General features: G+C 38.9%; 1 protein-coding gene and 1 pseudogene across 1 annotated transcript; both read right to left on the reverse strand.

Annotated features, from left to right (window-relative positions):
• Positions 1–1,389: 1,389 nt before the first annotated feature.
• On the reverse strand, positions 1,390–2,967 carry LOC145780297 (protein FAM200A-like). Its single transcript, XM_082591999.1, has one exon. It carries the CDS (start codon positions 2,965–2,967, stop codon positions 1,390–1,392), a length of 1,578 nt encoding a protein of 525 aa, XP_082448125.1.
• Positions 2,968–17,693: 14,726 nt separating this feature from the next.
• Positions 17,694–20,754, reverse strand: LOC145779259 (guanine nucleotide-binding protein G(i) subunit alpha pseudogene; annotated as a pseudogene).
• Positions 20,755–21,569: the final 815 nt, after the last annotated feature.

The following is a 21,569-nucleotide window of genomic DNA, read 5'->3' on the forward strand; positions in this document are numbered from 1 at the left end:
ATCATAGATGGTCCTGTAACCGGTGGTGAAATCTTCTAAAATGACTGACACTTTTGATAAATTCTTATTTCTTTTCGAATTAACGTGTAGGCCTACTTTAAAAAGTCGTCGCTAATTAATTAGATACACTACTATATTAAATTGTTATATAATCACTTAAATCATATTGAATTGATATTAATAACAATACCGTCTATTAATTTTCATTGCTTATCTATGTAGGCTACTGTAAATTAATATAATTCATTGTGATGGCTGTCTGTGTTCCAGACAATTGTTCACCTAATCAAACGTCATATAAAAAAACCGTTCAAGTCTACTGAATATTACGTCATGGAAGTTGCTAGAAAATGTGCCAAAATTGCACCATCGTTCATAAGACTTGTGTCAAACCTGTTTGGACCTGTTTGGGCCTGTTCCAGTTTGAAACCTGTTTAAACAGGAAATATTACATCAGCTTTAAACACCTGTTTGAATGACTTCATAATTGTCTTTCATTATTGCGTCACAGTACTGCATATGTGAGTTTGAGATATTGCTATCTATTCTGGTCATTCGTACAATGATTGTTTGAAAGTTGGCCGCACATTTAACTGTTTGCTTAGTGCTTGCTAACTGGACAAAAGTTCCGTCTTTTATCCAAGTAATCTGTATCGTAGTGACAGTTTTTAGAGGTGTACGGCGTTGCATCTCGATTTCGATAGCCGCGGGCTAATTTTACAGGAATACACTTATTGAATAGACGTTTCAAGGAGTGTTTCTTTTTCGGTCGATACATACAGACGAACGGATTCGGGAATCTTATGTTACAATTTTCCCACGAAGAGATTATGGTTTACCGCTGTGACCATAAAAAATAAAAGACGTTAGTCTAGCTGGTGTTTGTACGGAAGCACAGGCAGCATAAAAATAAAAGACGATTCTCTGGCTAGTGTTTGTACGGAAGCACAGGCAAGACATAAAAAATAAGAGACGTGGCTTGTTAGTTGGTAGGCCAAGAAGCACATAAAAAATAAAAGACGTTTTTGTTAGCTGGTAGGCCAAGAAGCACTTGAAGGCAAAAAAATAAAAGACGAGTTCTTGTCAGTTGGTAGGCCAAGAAGCACTTGAAGACATAAAAAATAAAAGACGAGTTCTTGCTAGCTGGTAGGCCAAGAAGCACTAGAAGCACACAAAAAATAAAAGACGTGTTTGTTGTCAGCTAGTGCAGAAGAACTACTTAGAACAGGGTTTCCCAAACTTTTTGGGCAATGGACCCCTATTTGTCAAAGTGTTTTTTCGCGGACCCCAATCTTATGTCGCATCAATTTTCCGCCTAACCAGCGATAAATGTTAATACAAATAAAAATAAGTAACACTGAATCATGTTTATTAATCGAAATGACAACATCAATGGGATGGATGTGATTGCTTCTTACTGCACAACTTGTCAATTCTTGGAGCAATTTGTGACAAGCAAACTCGCAATTCAGAGTCTACGATAAGTCTGAACCGGTATTTTGTCTTCATATTTGTAAGAGCTGAAAATGCTGTCTCACACATGTAGGTAGTGGCAAAAGGTAATAACATTTGGGTAGCCTTTTGTGAGAGCAGTGGATATTCGTTCTCAACACTCAACCAGAAAGATGCAAGAGGTTTTTGATTGAAACTAATCATTAAAGTTCGGTCAGATGACAATTCAGCCAATTCTTCTTCTTTGCGTCCTGACAGTGCAACAACAAAAGGGTTTAAAATCCAATCAAAATTCTCATATGTCTCTTTAAAAAGTACTTCGTAAAATGTACAGAAAGCTATTCCAAAATGTTGTTGAATGTCAGAGAAAATCAAATCTGTGTTTATTAAAGGTTTGTTGGCAATGTAGTCACACAGAACAGGAAACATATCCACAACATTTTGACTGAGTAAAATGTTCGCATCTCTTCCCTGAAGTGACAAGTTCAGTTGATTGAGAAGGTTAAAAATATCTGCCAGATATGCAAGTTTCCCAAGCCAAATTTCATCGGCTAGTAGTGAAGCTAAGTCCGCATTGTGCGCTCGCAAGAAAATTAAAACCTCTTCTCGCAGTTCAAACAGGCGTTCTACAATCTTTCCTCGCGACAGCCATCTAACTTCCGTATGGAGCAAAAGGCTTGAATGTTCTGAGCCTAGTTCATCGCAAAGTTTCGAAAACATTCGGGACTGCAGTGGGCGAGCTTTGGTAGAGTTGATAACTTTGACACATAAAGATAAGACTTCAGACAAAGATTTTCCTAAATGTTTCGCAACAAGCGCTTCGCGATGAATCATGCAGTGCGTTCGTATAATGTTCAGTACTTTTTCTCTGATACGAGCTATAGCCCCGGAGTGCTTGCAGGTCATTGAAGCTGCACCATCGGTACATATAGCCACACATCGTTCCCACGACAGTTCTGATTGTGAAAAGAAATCACAAAGTACGTTGAAAACGTCAAAACCGGTTGTTCTGCATTGCATTTGATGACAAAACATGAAATCTTCTATCATTTCGTCTCCCCATGAATATCTAACATAAACCAAGAGATGTGCTTGGCTGGCAATGTCCGTACTTTCATCCAATTGGATTGCAAAATTAGTTTGATACAGTCTTTCAAGCAGCTGTGCTTTTATGTCATTCGAAAGTTCATCGATTCTTCTTGAAATCGTGTTGTTCGACAATGGAATTTCTTTAAGCTTGGCTGCACATTTGCCGTCCAAAACTACTTCACACATGTCAATTGCTGCCGGAAGAATTAAATTTTCCGCAATTGTGTGAGCTTTCTTGGCTCGAGCCACCCTTAGCGCCACTAAATAAGATGCTTTCATTAATTTTTCGTTCGACACCAAAGATTGTGTAAAAGTTTCTTTTTGCTTTAAATATTCTTTCTTCTTTCTGTCAAAAAAAACCTGTGGCTTTCCAGCTAGCTCAGGATGTTGAGCCATCAAATGCCGCTTTAACTTGGCTGGTTTCATACATTCATTCGACAATGTTTTGTAGCATATTAAACACTGAGGCTTAGTAACATCTGAAGGACATTCAATAAACCCGAGCTTAAGATACTCCTCATCGTATGTTCAAACTTTTTGTCTCTTCGTCTTTCGGGATGAAACATCCTGAGATTGCTGGGCTTCACATTCCGAATCATTCGACTTATCCTTTCGCTTCAAAAATTTATCCATAAGATTTGAACTATAACACTAAAATTTAAAAACAGAAAAAAAATATCCGTGTCAGTCAGGATATTAGAAAAATCGCAGAGGTGGCACTGCAGCTGACTACCGGTACATGTTTGACAAATTTATTTCTGCACAAACTTTTGCAACAGGCTATCGCTTAGCCTCAATTGTTGTAGGCTTACTGACTTTGTAGACTACCGGAGAAAAAGCTGCGCAGAAATATATTTGTAAAATATGTTGTCAGCTGCAGTGCCACCTTTGCCATTCTACTAAAAGTTAACACAAATGAATTATCTGATAACTTCGATTCGTTACTATTCTATCGTCCCTTCGCTACTGCTACTCTTATACCTAAACACCGCCCCTTCGCATTGAGTTATTTCTATGTTTTATCTATTATTTTTATTTTATTTTGAATTATTAAGCTAGGCCTAAGGCCAATTCGAACAAAAATTGAAACTTCAGAACTTCATAACCTTACCACGGCCACCTATGAGGTTATCTATTTTAATGCTCGGACTGCATAGACCTACAGGTAGCTAACCGAAAAACAGTTTAGCCTTTTAGCTATATAGCAAACATTCCCGACTGCTATACACCGTACGTTTAATTGTTGCATCATAGACGCCGCATGCAATTTTTAAGGTAGAGCAATTACCAAGACGTACTAATTCATTTCAAATATTTAAGATTGACACGGCCTAACATTCATTAAATAATTCATTTTAGTTACAAATCACGGCGGCATTCATCTGCGACAATGGAAGTACGGTACCGTACAATGTCAAGCCTGTTTTCGCCATTTTGTCATATCGTCAGGGACCCCCTGTGCAGTCTTTGCGGACCCCCAGGGGTCCGCGGACCCCACTTTGGGAAACCCTGACTTAGAAGTACAAGAAATAATAAAAGAAGATTTGTTGGTTGGTAGTCTACATTCTTACAGAAGCAAGGAAAAGTAAAGACATTTCTTCTCAGTTTGGTACTGAAGAAAAATAACTTTGACATTCATTGGCAAGAAAGAAGATTAAAGACAATCCATCTGTGCTTGTAGATTCAAGTGGAAGAATCCAAGCAAGTTTTGTGGACTTTAGGACTTCATACCCGTACAGCTACGGTATCGTGCATTTAAATTCTTTTTTGTATTTTTTACGGTCTTTGCAGTTAAGTTTTTTATAACTTAAATTTGTGTGTTTGTGTAATTTAATTTTTTAATTGTTAAATTTAGCCCCAACATTTAATATGTCTACACTCGGTGGCGACAAGGACTCGACCGCCGTCGACTCGACTGAGTTTAAGCCTGATGATGTTCTTTGCGGTCGGGCAGGCCATTCTGGGGAGGGACCCAGTAACGATGAGGCTAAGTCAGTTCGAGAGGCCCGGCATCTTAGACGGGATATTTTGACTCAAATTGGGAAACTTTCTGTAGCCCTAGATTCTTTGAGTGATAAGCAGGAACTGTTAATTTTTCGATCTAAGTTCTCTACTTTAGAAGAGGAATTAAGGCATTTCCATGCTCTTTTGAGTAAAATTTTTAACTCTGCGATCTTGGCAGAACTTCGTGATAGGGTAAATCCCAAATTTAACTCGTTAAAAAATAACTTCGAACAAAAAGAAAGTGAGTTCTCAGATAGGTTGGATGCTGACATACATCCTGAGGATAGCGCCTCAAATGTAAGCACTAGGATGTCTGAGAGCTCGTCACGGATAGTTACACAAATTAACCTACAGTTAAAACGAGAGGAGCTCCAGATACAAGCTGAGGCCGAAGCAAGAGCTGCTGAGGCCATCGCGAGAGCTGAGGCCATACGAGCTGAGGCTGCCGCGAGAGCTGAGGCCGACACGAGAGCTGCTGAGGCTGCTGCGAGAGCTGCTGAGGCCGCACGAGCTGAGGCCATCGCGAGAGCTGAGGCCGAAGCGAGAGCTGCTGAGGCCGCCGCGAAAGCTGAAGCTAGAGCTGCTGAGTTCGCACTCAAAGACGCTCAGTTGAGGGCTGAACAACGAAAAGAGGTAGTTTTAGCTGAATATCGTTCTGAGTTGGGCTCCCGGCGTAGCTCTAGGAAGGGCTCTTCTAGGCATTCCAGAAATGAAAATCAATCGCAGTTTAATTTACATAACCTTTTCCAAACGCCCGTTCAATCTGTGGGTGGACCAGGGCAATCCACACGTTTTCCAGCTGTTTCAAGAGGTCTTGGGGCCGCGGCTAAGGGTCTTCCGAATGCTGTAGAGCCAAGGTCTGTGAATTACAACCGAACTCCTCCCCCAGAGCGTACAGGTCACGGGGCCGCCATTAGCAGTAATGCTTTGCCCCCTTCAAAGTTTTCTGCGCCGCTAGTTGTTGATCGCCCAGCTACACGTAATTTGGGTGGTTGTGAGAGGCGTATCGTGTCTCCTGATTTTAACGTGTGTGAGGATCGTGATCGGGCTGTGCATGTGACTGAGCCCACTCAGCCCCTTAAGGGATATAGCTTGTCTTCTCCCGCTAAATCGAGTTCTCAACAGCAGGATTGCTTTTTTGAATACCAAAATAGTAGGACGTTCTTCGATAAGGCAGCCTTGATTGGTTACGATGGTAATAATATGCCATTTATCTTCTTTAAAAATCGTGTTACGGCCTTAATGGCAGCTTCGCCCTTTAAACGAACACGTTTGACTTTGTTACAAGCAGCTTGTGTTAGAACAGCTGCACAAACGATTGCTAATTTGGTTTCTGACACTCCTGGCTTGTCAGAGGAAGACAGGATAGAAATGTCGTTAGCTCGCTTGTCCCAGCGTTTTGGGGTTCGTGGAGGTCTTTTCGCCGAACCGGAAATTAGAAAGAGTATCGTTATGGTAGCAAATTGAATTCAATCTCTTCCAGTGATTTGAAAGAGTTTAAAGATGAATTGTCGCAGTGTCTGCTTTACGCGCAAGCTTATGGTCAGCGTGATAAATTAGAAGGACGTTTTGTTTTGGATTTGGCTAAGCGACTCCCGTTTGACGCTAAGCAGCGTTATCTTGACTTTTTAGGTGATCAGTATGGTAGCACTGATGAGCCTACTTTTCAGAGTTTGTTTGAATTTGTAGTTCGAGAAGAAACGCGTAAGTCGACTGATTTTAGCATTATGCTAATGGGCGATTCTGGTGAGTCGCAGCATTTTAAAAAGTTTGGCAAAGGAAAATTGCCTTCATGTCCGGTTAGGCAGACGTCCGTAAAACCCCATGATGATGTGATGTCAGGGAGTTCGCAGTACTCGACTGTTGTTGGCGCACCGCGCGGTGGTGAGGCTAGACGTAAAGACCTGCCGGCATGTATTTGTTGTTCGTCACGTGGTCAAGTTGAATATCATTTTTTGTCTAATTGTAAAGAATTTTTGCGCTTGACACCTAAAGATCGGAGAGATGTCATTGTGAAAGCTGGCAAATGCTTGAATTGTTTGCGCCAGCATATGGTTAGGGATTGCGTTCATGCAAACAACTGTCGTAAGTGTGTCCCTAACAACGATAGGAAACACTATTTTCTTCTGCATGATTTTTATGTGACGTCACGTGATTCTCTGGATTCGGTCGGCAAAGATGATACTGGTGCCAGAGTTCCTGTGCGTAATGTTAAGATTGGAAATGTTAAAGCAGCTTTTAACCGCGTTACTGCTGCTCGTGTTTTGAATCCAATGACTGGCAAATCGAAGTTGGTGTATTGTCAGCATGATCCTGGTTCGCAGTTGACGTTTGTTTTGAGTGATTTGGTGTGCGAACTTGGTCTTAAACCGTACGATAAAGCGTCGTTTAAAATGGATACCCTGGCTGGTCAGAAACCTACTTGTGCTAACCTTGTCAAACTCAACATCCAGTCGTTAGAGACAGATGAACTGTTTTGTGATATAACTTCGGTGGTTAACCCAGCTTGGGCTGACGATGTTAAAACTTTACCGCATAAACAAGATTTAAATGGTTTCCGTCATTTTCATGACGTGAGTATGTTTCATTTGAATGATTGTAGTACTGTAGATGTAGCCTACTGATTGGCAACGACAACGCTTATTTGATGTGGGCCAAAGAGGAGCGTGTTGGTGAAAATCGTAGTGAACCGCATGCTTTACTCACTCCTCTCGGCTGGTTGGCTTGTGGTGGTAAGTCACCCTTAGATGAAAGCGTTGCTAACGTGTGCAGAGTGCAGACGTCTTCAGAGTCGGATGTCATCTCTGGCTTTCAGCGTAAAATTGAGTCTCGTGATATGGAAATAGCAGACCTGAATAAAGTCATTCAGGATTTGACCTTGCAAAATGAAGCCTGTGAATTGTCTCGCAATGACATTTTGGCTAGAGAACTTGTTGAACCGAATATTGAGTTGAAAGATGGTCGATTTGAGATACCTGTTCCGTTGAAGGAAGATATTGATCTAATACAATTTGGGTAGAGAGGTAACTCTTTTAAATCATAAACAGACATAACTAAGCAACAACACTACATTTAACATTATAAAAACAAAAAACAACAAGCGAACGTTTTCGGCTAGTCATATAGCCCTTTTCAAGCCTATAAGAAAAATACATTATTGAAAGAAATGCTAAAGAATCATATAGTATCACAGCAAAAATATGGTCAAATCTAAACATTTGAGAAACTGCCTCGCTCACACAAAATGATAACTGAAAATTACACTTCGAATAGGTTTCGAATTCGAAACCAAAATTCATAAGGCATTGATCATCAAATCTTTAAACCCAAGGCTCAACAGGCAATCATTTGCTTGCGAAGCTTCTTACCTTTTAACAGTTTTTTGATTAAATTATCACGTCTTGTGCTTTTCGCATTACTTTGTTTTGTGCCACTATCTCTTGTGCTTCTGTCTTTCTTGCGTAATCTGCCTGAGTCCTTGTCTGAACAATCAATTATTTTTACCTCTGAAATACTTGACCCGTTGCGCTGTGTAATTTTCAGTTATCATTTTGTGTGAGCGAGGCAGTTTCTCAAATGTTTAGATTTAACCATATTTTTGCTGTGATACTATATGATTCTTTAGCATTTCTTTCAATAATGTATTTTTCTTATAGGCTTGAAAAGGGCTATATGACTAGCCGAAAACGTTCGCTTGTTGTTTTTTGTTTTTATAATGTTAAATGTAGTGTTGTTGCTTAGTTATGTCTGTTTATAGATATTGATCTACCTAACAATTTTGTGTTGGCGTCAGATAGAGCTGCTGCTTTAAGGAAGAAGGCTTTAAAACAACCTGAACTTCGTGATTTCCTTACTGACACCATGAAAGATCTTAAATCTAATGGCTATATTGAGCGTGCTGGTGAAGCAGGAAATGTCAAGGAATTTGAATGGTATTTACCATACTTTGTGACGTCACAATTAAAAAAGCGTATTGTTTACGATGGCAAGTCTGAATTTCGAGGAACTTGTGTTAATGATGTTATGTCTTCTTGTCCTGACTTGTCTGACTTGTTGAACCCTCTGGTAGATGTCTTGGCTAGATTTCGGCTTGAAAGATTTGGTTTCATGGCTGATGTGACCAAATACTTTTTTCACATTTTAGACTCTTCAATACGTAAGCCCAATTTTATTGAACTGCTTACGTACACCAGCAGTGTTGTTCGGATCGTGAACGAACGCCCTTTGGTACCTTTGAGTGATGACCCTAGGGATTTTACTGTCATCACCCCTGCCTCACTTTTGACCCCATTCTTAGACCCATACTGTGCTGTTGGGCAACCACATGATCGTGACCAACTAAGAAGGGATTATCGGTTCAATTTGTCACTTTCTCAGCAGTTTTGGAGTAAATGGATCGATTTTTACTTGCCAGGGCTTCAGGGCCGGAAAAAATGGTTAAAAATGGCCGAGAATTTGGAGCCTGGTCAACTTGTAGTGGTAGGTTCTCTCCAAGACATTGGTAAACGTGGGAAGTATCAACTTGGGAGGGTGCATGAGGTAGTTCCACAAATTAGGAAAGGGAAGCCTGTGGTTCGTAGAGCTAAAGTTGCCGTCTGCAACTATGATGAGAGTGCGGGAAAAGTGAAAGTAGACTATGTGTTGAGGGATATTTCGTGCCTCGCCCCCGTAAAGAACACCTAAGTGTTAGGGTTTGAGCCTGGTTTTGTCTGCGGTGGCCGACACTTGTCTGAGCCCGGAACAGTCGGCTATTATCGCAACCATTGTATATAGCGTCATTTTAGTGTGTACCTATGGTACCAATTTCATGTATCGTCGTGTTTATTCTTATTGCTGTTCATTCTTTGCATGCCCTTTGTATTTGCGTATTAACACGTGAGTGATTCAAACAATTTGTGTATCATGTGTTTTTATTCATTGGCTCACAATTGTCGTCAATTCTTTTTTAGTTATGCCATGTCAGACTGTCATAACTAGGGGCCGCTATGTTCCAGACAATTGTTCACCTAATCAAACGTCATATAAAAAAACCGTTCAAGTCTACTGAATATTACGTCATGGAAGTTGCTAGAAAATGTGCCAAAATTGCACCATCGTTCATAAGACTTGTGTCAAACCTGTTTGGACCTGTTTGGGCCTGTTTCAGTTTGAAACCTGTTTAAACAGGAAATATTACATCAGCTTTAAACACCTGTTTGAATGACTTCATAATTGTCTTTCATTATTGCGTCACAGTACTGCATATGTGAGTTTGAGATATTGCTATCTATTCTGGTCATTCGTACAATGATTGTTTGAAAGTTGGCCGCACATTTAACTGTTTGCTTAGTGCTTGCTAACTGGACAAAAGTTCCGTCTTTTATCCAAGTAATCTGTATCGTAGTGACAGTTTTTAGAGGTGTACGGCGTTGCATCTCGATTTCGATAGCCGCGGGCTAATTTTACAGGAATACACTTATTGAATAGACGTTTCAAGGAGTGTTTCTTTTTCGGTCGATACATACAGACGAACGGATTCGGGAATCTTATGTTACAATTTTCCCACGAAGAGATTATGGTTTACCGCTGTGACCAGTCTGTTTTAACAAAAAAAACATTAAGTTTGTTTTAACAAAAAAAAACTCAAGCGAGTAATGTCGGTCTGGAATTGCATGCGGGAAGTGATTTTCTAATGTCTCTGGATTTATTAATATTCAATTGAACACTGAGAATATGTCCTTATAATCTTTGTAATTGTAATTGAGTTTAAATTTAACCGTTGTTAATGCGTTCATAAACGTAGTTGCACTGATGAGAATTTAATATTCGAAAACGCATTCTGCAACACTGTTTTTGCACTCTCTGCAGTCTGCGGTAGGCACTTTAACGTATTACACTTCTCGAAAGGGCAACCGCAACCATGCGTGAGATACCGGTACGACATCGCTGGGTAGGCACTTTAACGTAGCACACTCTTCGAATTCATAACGCAATCCATGCGTAACGTATTTCTCATAAACTCCATTGATTGCAGTCAATACGATCCTTCTTGCACTCAGTTCAGTTGCAGAAGAAAAAATAGTATTAGCAGAGGGTGGGAATCGAACCCATGCAATCGACTTTACTACTCCTTTGCCCTAACCCATTAGGAAACGCTGGTTGTGGCGATGCGCCGATGCATTCAGTTAAATTTCTTTGTATCAAAATCTTTCGATAAAGACGACCAGATAATCACGTGCTGAGTCATGTCACGCATGATAGCGCTACCAACATCAGCGACGTCGTATGTCACGCATGGTTGCAGTTGCCTTTTCGAGAAGTGTAATGCGTTAAAGTGATTATCTGGTCGTCTTTATCGAAAGATTTTGATACAAAGAAATTTAACTGAATGCATCGGCGCATCGCCACACCAGCGTTTCCTAATGGGTTAGGGCAAAGGAGTAGTAATTTCGATTGCATGGGTTCGATTTCCACCCTCTGCTAATACTATTTTTTCTTCTGCAATTGAACTGAGTGCAAGAAGGATCGTAGTGACTGCATTCAATGGAGTTTATGAGAAAAATTGTGACTAAAACACTAGTAATGTCATATACGTTACGCATGGATTGCGTTATGAATTCGAAGAGTGTACTACGTTAAAGTGCCTACCGCAGTCTGCAATGCCTGATGCCAGTTGTGCCACGGCTTGTATTTTAGCACAAGATCTTGTGTTTTTACTTTTGATCTTGTGCTCTTGTGCTTTCCGATCGATTTTTGGCTAAATCTTGTGTTTTTTAATCAAAGGCAAGTTAACCGTTGCTACCATGGTTTGAGTTTGGTAGACAATTAAGGACTGGCACTAAAAGTTTTGGTACGGTAACTAGGTTTCTGGAACCGCACTTAGGCATATTGACCAATTTTACACATTGAGTTATCAAGCCGACAAGATTAGCTAAAAATTTGATCTGAAGAAAGTATGATATGTGCTCGTCGCCAGACTCAGAGGTTGTGTTGCTAGATAACAAGAGCAGCGAAAAGAGTAGGCCTACATCAGCGTTCAGCATCAGTATAGTAGTAGTTCAGTTTTAATCCGGTGATGTTCCCGTTACTGAGGGTGGCCGGATTCACCTCAAAGTGCCGCAATCGCCTCCACATCGATCTTCCTAACGCGTGCTCTCTTGTCAAGCCCACCTTGTTTCTTTCCTCCTCAACTTGCCTTTTCCACATTTTCTTGGGTCTTCCTTGTTTTCTACGACCCTCCACTTGTAACTCCAGCATCAAATAATGACAATCATTCACCAAGTCTCAAAACAAAAAAGTGGTATAAACAGCCTTTTAATCGTCAATGGTTGAATGATCCTGATTTTAAAAGTTCGATACAAGAAGACAAAACTGATGGATATGTAGCCTTTTGTAAGATTTATGATATTAAATTAAAGACCACGAATTGAAAGAGAACAGTGATTTAGTAAGCATGCATCTTCTCTAAACTGTTGATTTCAGAGTCATGTTATTCTTCAAATTGGCACAAAATGGGTCGCAAAGGTTCAATTTTGCAATCTTGTGCTTTTGTATCCAAATCTTGTGCTTTTTTTTCTTAAATCGTGTGCTTTTTACAAATTTGCTGTGGTAGCATTGCCTGATGCAGATTTACCTGTAGATTTCCATCACGCATGGAAGCGGTGATCTAATCATGAAATTTTCAACGGTTTGAGAAAAAGTTTTCTCTGTCTATAAAACGTTGAATGGTAGTTTTATCAAATAATTGTAGATTTTGCCTCAAATTTTGACACTTTTTTTTACAACATATGGACAACTGCGTCATTGCTTCCTGGCTCATAGGCCTACGCTTAGGCCTATGACTCGGTTGCCATATAGTCTTGTCATGGGTAGGCTGCAAACAACTTTATTTTCAAGCGAGTCAAGTATAGGCCTTTGTGGACTCGAGTAATTTGACTCGAGTGAAACTACTTGTTTCAGGTCTATTCCTATCTTTCTATTAATTGATTGAGAGAATCTTTATTCTCACGAATCTATTAAACTCTCAAAGCTTCTTTCATAAGTTAATTCTGGTAGTTTTGCATGCTTGTTGAGGCTTTGGCTGACGCATGGCCGGTCACCGAGTTTAACAGAGTAAAGTTTCCGATTGTTGAAGTGTTGTTGTCTGTGAATTATTTCATCCACTAATCTATTTCATAAGGTGCCACACTGAATGGAGAGCTGTCCTGAAATGCGTTGCCCAAGCACAAGCTGCAAGGGTCGAACCAGCGCCGTTTGATCTTGGCAGGCACTTGAACACAACATTCGCGGAAGAAATACCTCGGGCATTTTTTCTAACTTAATGCAGCTGATTGATGATGATTGTTTTTTTTTTTTGAGGAAGTAAGTTAGCATTATTTCTTAGCTTTGTTAGAAATTGTAAGCAAACTTTTTTCTCTCTCCTTAAATTTGCCCGTGACTGAGAACACAGGTGCTAGCCTATTTGTCAGGGTTGTGGAGTCATGGAGTTGGTGCCGGAAAGATTTTGGCATGTCCGGAGTCGTTAAAAAAGTGACTTCGACTCCGGTTTGACACAAAGCAATAAGCTGTAGCCTACAATTTTTGTTTGCAACTTTTTTCAAAATGGTTTTTCTTGTTCTGTAAATTGGGCCCTTAAACTTTACCAGAAAATAGAAGTATTTGTTTTTGCCAGTTTTTGAAAAAGTCACTGTTTCAATTTTGATCGCAAGTTAAGTGAAATTTAATTTTTTTTAAATGAAAAAGGACAAAATTTAAAAAATCTGGAACCATCAAACATCTGAGAACACTGAAGCCGGAGTCAAGTCGGCCAGTTATAAATCGAGGAATCGGGGATATTACTGTATTTTCGCCCGACTCCACAGCCCTGCTATTTCTTTCTCGGTTGTTAATTAATCGTTAATACAATGGGTTATTCAACGAGAAAATCGAACGAAAATATTTTCGCAAAAACTGCTAAATTCTTTCATGGAAGAAATCTTTACATTTGAGTTTATGTAGCTTATTAAGTTGCAAGTACAGGTAGAATACAGAATTTTAATTATTTGTTGCTAAAGGTTTTCCAGAGCTTAGCCGACAAGAGAATTGTTTTAAACCACGAAAAAAGGATAGGCTAGGCCTATATGAATAATTGAAAGATGTCTAACATTACAGCCAATTTATTTCCTCATTGCGATTGCTTAAAAGTTGGGTAATGATAGGTTCAGGCCCGTAGCCAGCCGGGGGCCAGGGGGGCCTCGCCCCCCCTGAAAAAAATTTCGCCCCCCCTGGCAAAATCCCAACATTCTTGAGCAACAGCTGCAATTATAATGATTTTGCCCATTTTCCCGTTGCACAGCTCCAACTGGCCCAATTAACTACAATTGTTTTGTTTAGTTAACAGCTATGATGATTAAACAATTTCGCCCCCCCCCCCCTAACTCCTCCTTTGGCAACCTCAACAGGTTCAATTCAACCAAGGCCAACACGTGTTAGGTTGGTAAAAAAATTTGTCAGAAACTGTGTAAAATAAAAATGTTTTGGAAAAGAATGATAACCTAACAAAGAGGGAATGGATTTCCAGCAGGCCTACAAACCGGTACAAATTAGGCTATACTTAATTCTTACCATTCTTAAATACTTACCATACTTAATTCATACTTAATTCATACCCATTACTTACCATACTTAATTCTAAGGGTCAGTGATAACCAATCTGTGCAGTGATAAACCAAATTTGTGCAGTTAAGCAGTGTTTATTTTTTTTCTTCAATCCAATCAGTGTAAATAAATTTTGTTTCTAGTTTTCTGATCTGTGAAGTGTTCAACCTTGCAGCAGATATTGCTACATTTGAATCTAGCACTGCCGTTTGTGAGTGTGGATTCTCAGTGTTAACAAGGGCTGACGCTCCCACTAGACGGAGCATGTTACAACCAAGACAGGCAAACTTAGTGTTTATGGCCTTTGAACATTCTGTATCGAAATCTATCGATTTAGACTTGTTTGTGAGACGGCTTGCATCCAAACATCCGCGACTGCAATTGCAATAGACTAGCTCACGGTTGTATAGGCGGAATGTAATCATATATATCAAAATCCTCGGCACTAGCTTCTTCGAGCCAGTTAAAGTTTTTGCTCGTAACAAGTACCGCTATTTATACAACAAGTCAACAATTGCTTTGTTATGTTGGTCATTGTAATATGGTTGCCGTGATAAGAGACCAGTGTTGGTCTTAACCAGTGGCGTAGCCAAAGGGGGGGGGTTACAACCCCCCCCCCCCCTTTGGCACGCGTGTGACGTCACGATATTGAGAATGATGCTTTCAGTCTCTTTATGCTTGAGCATGATGCTTTCAGTCTAAAAAAATTTGCCTAATTTTAAACAAAACTGCATTAAAAGAGCGAGTTGTGCCAATACCTAACATTCAAACATCTCAGCCAGGAATTATAGCAACAAGAAAACATAGAGACTTAGCTTTATTTCCGAAAAATGCTGAAGAAAACATGATCTTATCCTTTTGCTATGCCACCTGACAGCATCATTTTACAGGAATATTCATACCCACATTTTTGTTGAAAATGCTCTCAGAATGCACCAAATTCAAAGTAATTTTTCAAAATTTTCTGAGGGAGGGCCCCCAGACCCCCGTCGCTGGGTGTCGTCTTAGGCGAACACGCCGTCGGGCTTCGCCCGCCGGTCGTCAAAACCTCTCCTTTCAAAATTCCTGGCTACGCTACTGGTCTTAACACTAAACTGACATATTGCAATTTTTGTGGATACCAGTGTTTAAGAGGTTAAAATGCCAAAATCATTCAAATTATTTCGGCCCCCCCTAACGACAAGTTGGCCCCCCCTTGCTCTGCGGTCTGGCTACGGCCCTGGATAGGTTGTTGTTGCTATAGCCTAATAAGGCTATAAAATGGAAGTAGCAATGATAATATTTATAAGTAGTCCAATGGTCCGTTTGGACGCTTCAGGGATTAAGCACAATATCGCAGGCTAATAAACGACAAGATCAAGCAATCTCTGGTTCGACTCTCTGGGTGTGCGCTTAAGCAACGAACTTCAAGGACAACTTTGCAGTTAGTAGTATCGAATGAAGGAATAAGTAATAAATGACAACTAACGACCCGGCCTGTATCAGTGGTTTAGGCTCTATCGGTGACGCTGGTTCGACTCTTGGGGTGTGCGCTTGAGCAACGCCGCAATATAAGGACTGCTCTTCATTCAGCGTCAACCAATGGATGAAATAATTTCCTGTCAACAACACTTCAGCTATCAGAAACTTCACTCTGCCAATCTCGGTGACCGGGACGCGAAATTTTTTTTTCGCGAGATTTCTGTCTGATTTACATATTTTGGTGAAAGTCTCGTTGACACGATTGGTTCAGTGGTATCATTCTCTGCCTAGCGATCGTGAGAACGAGGGTTCGACCCCCGTCGAATTTGAGCTTTTTTTTTCTTTCAATTAATTTTGCGGTGCACAAGAGCTTTTCAAAAAAAGTAGGGTTGGGGAAAGCTTATATTTTATTATCATTGCAGAATTTCATTGGCAAATAGTTATTTCGCAATCTGAATCAACCAATCTCTCAAAACACTTTTGGAAAACCTTACTTTTAGAGTGACTAGAATCAATGAGACAGAAATCTCGTGGGAAAAAAAATTTCGCGACCGGGACTGCGTCTGAGATTCAAAGCTTCTACAAGTATGGTATGCAAAACTGCTATGAGCTCTTACTCTAAATTATGTAGGATTTCCGAAACTAAGCTCCAATTGCCTCCGAAAGAAGATAAAGACTCTCAGAATCAACCAAAAAGTACGTCTTTGACTTCAATACAGCAAAAATATAGTTAAATTTATTTAGCCTAAATTCCTGCAATCTTTCGCAGCTTGTGATCACAATCGACTGAATTTTTGTCAGGTCTTTAAAAACAAACAAATAGTTTATCGTGAATAAATTAACTCAAATTATATTTGTATTTGTTTATTCACAGCTGGCAAATACTTTATGACGTCTGTACTGAGATACAGGCTGTACTTTGACAGAGTTTACTGTAGGTTAGCTTTTTGGCAAAATTGTTGGCAATATGATACCTGTTACATAGCTTCCTTTTTTTTTTTTTTTTTTTTACATAGCTTCCTATAATGCTTCCTAGAACCTATTATCTTAGATTGAGCTTCTTGCGGAGGTATTTCTTACTGATTTCTTTTTTTACTGATGCGTTTTTATATTAAAGACAAAATGATGCTTATCGTGTGCTGAATGTGTCCTCTCTTCATCATTTTCTTCAATACCAAAGTGAAACAATATGTAACATAAAAGGGGTGAAATTATTCTGTTCAAAAACAAGCTTAAATTCAAATGTCCAGAAAAGCCATAAACGAAGTATAAAATATTCATAATAATAAACACTGAGGCAACAAAAAAAAACAGCCCTTTGGTGACAGTGCAAAAATAATCACAATATACACAAATATCCACGAGGCTCAATTTACATACAGAGCATTTCATTTTGATATAAAAAAATACACTAGATAAACCTATTAAAATGATTGCTTGTACAAAACCTTTTACGAAAAGAAGATCTTTGAATCTGCAATAGAAATGCAACTTGTCATATTTATAGATATTGTTACAGTGATCCAGGATGGAAGTTGTTAAAGGTTTAATTATCGACAATGTCAAATTTGAATTATTTTCAAGAAGGTTGATTTTACCACAAAAATATATTGAAAAGAAAAAATGCATGCTGCCATTTACTCATAAAAGAATAATATCATTTCTCAGATGCAAACGTCATAAGTCACGCTGATATGACAAATAAAATAAATTGTTTGTTTTGTTATCTTTATCCTGCATTGCGGGAAAGCGGACTTGAGCGCTATACATCGGTGTACGCCTTCCGACGTACACCTGACCCACGCTGCAGCCGACTGCAATGTCTGTTTCCGGTTGTCTACTCTACTTATGAATTAAATTTGGTAAGTTACTACTTATTACTCGAAATCGATCACTGGGAAGAGGCAATTATCGTAAATTTTCTTGCCCAAAGAAACAACAGCAAGTGCGGGTGGCTGGAGTCGAACATGCAGGCTCTCGACTGCGAGCTCAACGCGCTAACCACTCGGCCACTGCTGCAATTACTCCAGATGGAAAATACTGTAGGCCTATGGCCTACAGTAAGTTACTGTATAATGTAGGCTATATGGGTTTTTACACATTTTCATCTCTATGAAGCCTATGAAGGTATAATTCCCTTCTCTCAACAATTTCGGAAAACCGACGATTCCTCAATGCTTGTCCTGTGACGACTTGTTTAGTTTGAATGACACATTTCCTCACGAAACTTATTTTCTACTTGTAATCTGCGTGTTTACTGTTAATTATGCAAGCTTTTATTCACGCTTCACTGAATTTACCCTTTTAATAATGCAGTTTTTTTCCCAAAAGTAAATATATTTCAAATTTAAGAACCCTTGATTTGGCTAATTCGAAATAAATTACAAATCAGTTTAATTATAACCTTTGGTTTGGAAATTTATTTGAAAAATACGCAAAACATAGAGCACTTCTTCAAATCAAAATTATGAGTATTCACATCTTCAATTATTTATTCAGTTACTTACGTTTTCCTGCATTTGTGAATAAATTACAAGGTTCGCAGATGCAAGATCATAAGCTTTACGCAGGCAAACCGCACATACGTTAGTACCGGCGTTTACAATGACACAACGATAAGCACAAATTACATTTGTTGCGTAAAAAAATAATCAAAAGCAGTGGTTCCCAACTTGGGGTTAACAATTAACAAACCAATGGGATGTACGACTGTACGTAGAAGTTGTAAGGGGAACTCTAAATACATTCGTTTTTGTAAAAAGTATTTCCATTTAAGCTCTTAAATTCTGATATTTAAAAATTAATTTTCTCAGAGCCACTATATTTATAAGTTTTGAGATCCGTAGGCTTAATATTGTTTTGAAAAGAGCCATTAGTCTGAGTGCCAAAATTTGGAAATTACTCTTCTAGGGAACTCAAAACTAATTAACTGTTCACACAACTTATTTTTAGATAATATCATAACCTTTTTTTTTATCTATGTAGATGTGTAATGAACTTAAAACTGGTCACTTTTTATTTTACTACGCTACAGGTCATTTGCAATATTTCATAGCCTATCTGTTTATTATTATTCATTGAAAGTGGCTATATAGTACAGTGTAGCCTATAGGCTACATTACAAAGATAAAATAAATAGCCTATGTTGAAATAGTTAAGATACGGCATTAAATAGATGCATGTTGTTACTCATATACAAGCGTGGGCAGATGAATGAAGAGTTTAATGAAGTAAAAGGTAAAGAAACCAATCTTCGTGTCCACATGCAAGCATGTAAATAAGTGTCTTACAAAAGACAGCCTCCCGCTCTTGACAGATACGATATGGGTCAACTTTACACTTTGTTTTAGTTCAATTCAATTGAAGCTGAATTGAAGTTTGAAGGGGGGCAATGGTGGAACTGGTGGAAATGTATCTCAGCCTAACCAGTATTAACTACTATCATATTTTTCCTATGGTTGATGAAGTAGGTTAGCTGCTTTTGAAGTATGAATTGAATTGTCGTTACAATAATCACTCAAACTACTCTCTGCAACATAAATTTATTGGAATGTTCCCAGTTTGACCCCTCCTAAGCTAGTAAGCAAAAAGAGCTAAAAAACTCTCTCATTCTGTCATCAAACCTAAATCTCCCAAAACTTTGGTCAAAATAACGTCTGAAACAGCATCAAATACAAATTGCACATTAGTCGTATCTGTGGCGCATGTAAAATGGGTATAAATAGTTTTTTCAGGGTGGTTGTTCAACCGTTCAAACTGCAATTGAATGAAAGGGGCTGCTTGCTCGAATGAATTTTCTCCAGTGTAGTCAGAAAAGCAAAGCGACAACGGAAATTTTTCAATTTTACTTTTGAACAGATCTGTCTTGTTTAAGAACAGGATCATGGAGGTACTCTTGAACCACGTGTTGTTACAAATCGAATCAAACAGTCTCAGACTCTCGTGCATTCTATTGGTTTCTTCATCTTCAGCAAGTAACAAGTCATAGGCTGACAACGCAACGCAAAAGATAATGGCAGTGACATCTTCAAAACAATGAATCCACTTCTTCCTTTCTGACCTTTGACCCCCGACGTCAATCAATCTGAATTCTAAGTTTTTGTAGTTAAACTTTGTTTCAGTGATGCCAGTAGTTTTTACCCTGGTTCTCAAAACGTCTTGTTCCGTGGGCAAGTAGTCTTGCATACAAAGTCTGTCCAACGAATCAAGATAATATTGCGCTGAGTCGTTCAATTGATATTCTCTGGAATGCTGAAAACTTTCTTGAACACCAGAATCTGCCCAGAGGCGAATAACCGCCTCTCCAATTTTTCCATTCAACTCAAAATCTGCCAACATGTGTTCGATTTCTGACACTAATTTGGCGTCATTCTGTCTTTCAGAGTTTGAGAAATTAATTTGAAGACTTGGCATAGCCTTCACAATAGCAGCCATTGACTGAATAACGTTGGCAAATACAACAGGCTTAAAAAGAACTTTTTCTTTATCAGAATATCCATCTTTGAATAAAATTTTCATCTGCTTAGCTATTGTGCTCTTTCCAGATTCCCCGGCTCCGAGTAGAAGCAATTTTACTTGTTTGTCAGTGTGTTTGGCATCTTCTTTTATAGTTCGGTCAATGTCACGTGATCTGGAAGTGGCGACGCCATCATTACCGGTTGAAAAAGCGCAACCCATTTGATTGAGAAATAAAACCAAGTGCAGTGGTAAAATTCAAATTACGGAAAAGACTTCAGTGCTTTTTTTAGAGACATGTAGGCATTGATGTTTCTCTTCGTTTTCCAGCTTTGGTCGGGCGACGAAAGACACTTCACCACATGGAAAAATCGTTATAAAAGTTATTATAAAAATGTAATCACTTGATTTTCTTAAAGCTAACTGTCTGTAGGTACAACTTTATTGCAATGTGACAATCATCAGTAGCCTACAACATTTCTGATTAATACCAAGCTATTCATTTGCAGTTATACGTGCTTGAAAACAGACTATGAGCAAGAAAACTCTATTTTTTGTAGTCGGGTTAACGGTAACCTAGTTTGCGTTAAGGGAAATTCTGACGATCTACATACAAGGTAGGAAAATGCAGACTAGCAGAGAAAATCATGCTAAAAATGAAAATAAACAATAGTGTACTTAAAGTTTTTGTTACGCAGGAAAGTTTAGGCAAACGTTTAGATTTATTTTTATAACCAGACGATCTACAGCCCTGAGCTATAGTAGGCCTACAACTGTACAAGATAGTTTTATCCTGTGCAAACTGAAGAGCGTTGAGCAAGCAGCATTGCATTTATCAGCTCAAATCTTGTCGAAATATTTTTCTTCAATGATAACAGTTATAACCATCGATAGGACATGATCTAACATTGCAGTTTTCACCCAGCTTGACTTTACTTGATCTTTTACCTCCTCTCTATATTTGCACAGGCAAGAAAATTCCTACACTAGATTTACTCTTGTGTAATATCTCAATAAAGTTTACAATGTAATTTATGTCAAGCCAAATCGCATCTGCGTCACGTAGACTGTATCAAAACAGCGTTTGATGACATTGGACAAAATGAAAGTAGAATAGTGGCCTCTGGCTACTTTGTCACATGAATCACAAAGCGACTATTACTTCGGCGTCATTAATTGCTACTGAAATATCACTAGATAGCGTTTACGTCTTTATTGGCACATTCATCCGTTAGTTAATCAAAGGTTTACGCAAGGTTTGAAAATCTGCTATTTCTTTAACATCACCAAGTTTTAAGCTGCAAAGACTCACGGTTTCATCGGCAATATCAGCCTAGCGAAGATAATATGTCGGCGTGCAAGTTTAGATGAAGTCTGTGAAACAAACTATAAATCTGAAACAAAACTTCACTCATTAGCTAATGCTGATTATTTAAGTGCCCAAGTCCACTGCCCTGTGCGAAATATTACAGTAGTTCACGATGCCTAAAACT

This window comes from Aplidium turbinatum, chromosome 11 (assembly GCF_918807975.1).
Source record: "Aplidium turbinatum chromosome 11, kaAplTurb1.1, whole genome shotgun sequence".
In the NCBI taxonomy this organism is placed as follows: Eukaryota; Metazoa; Chordata; class Ascidiacea; order Aplousobranchia; family Polyclinidae; genus Aplidium; species Aplidium turbinatum.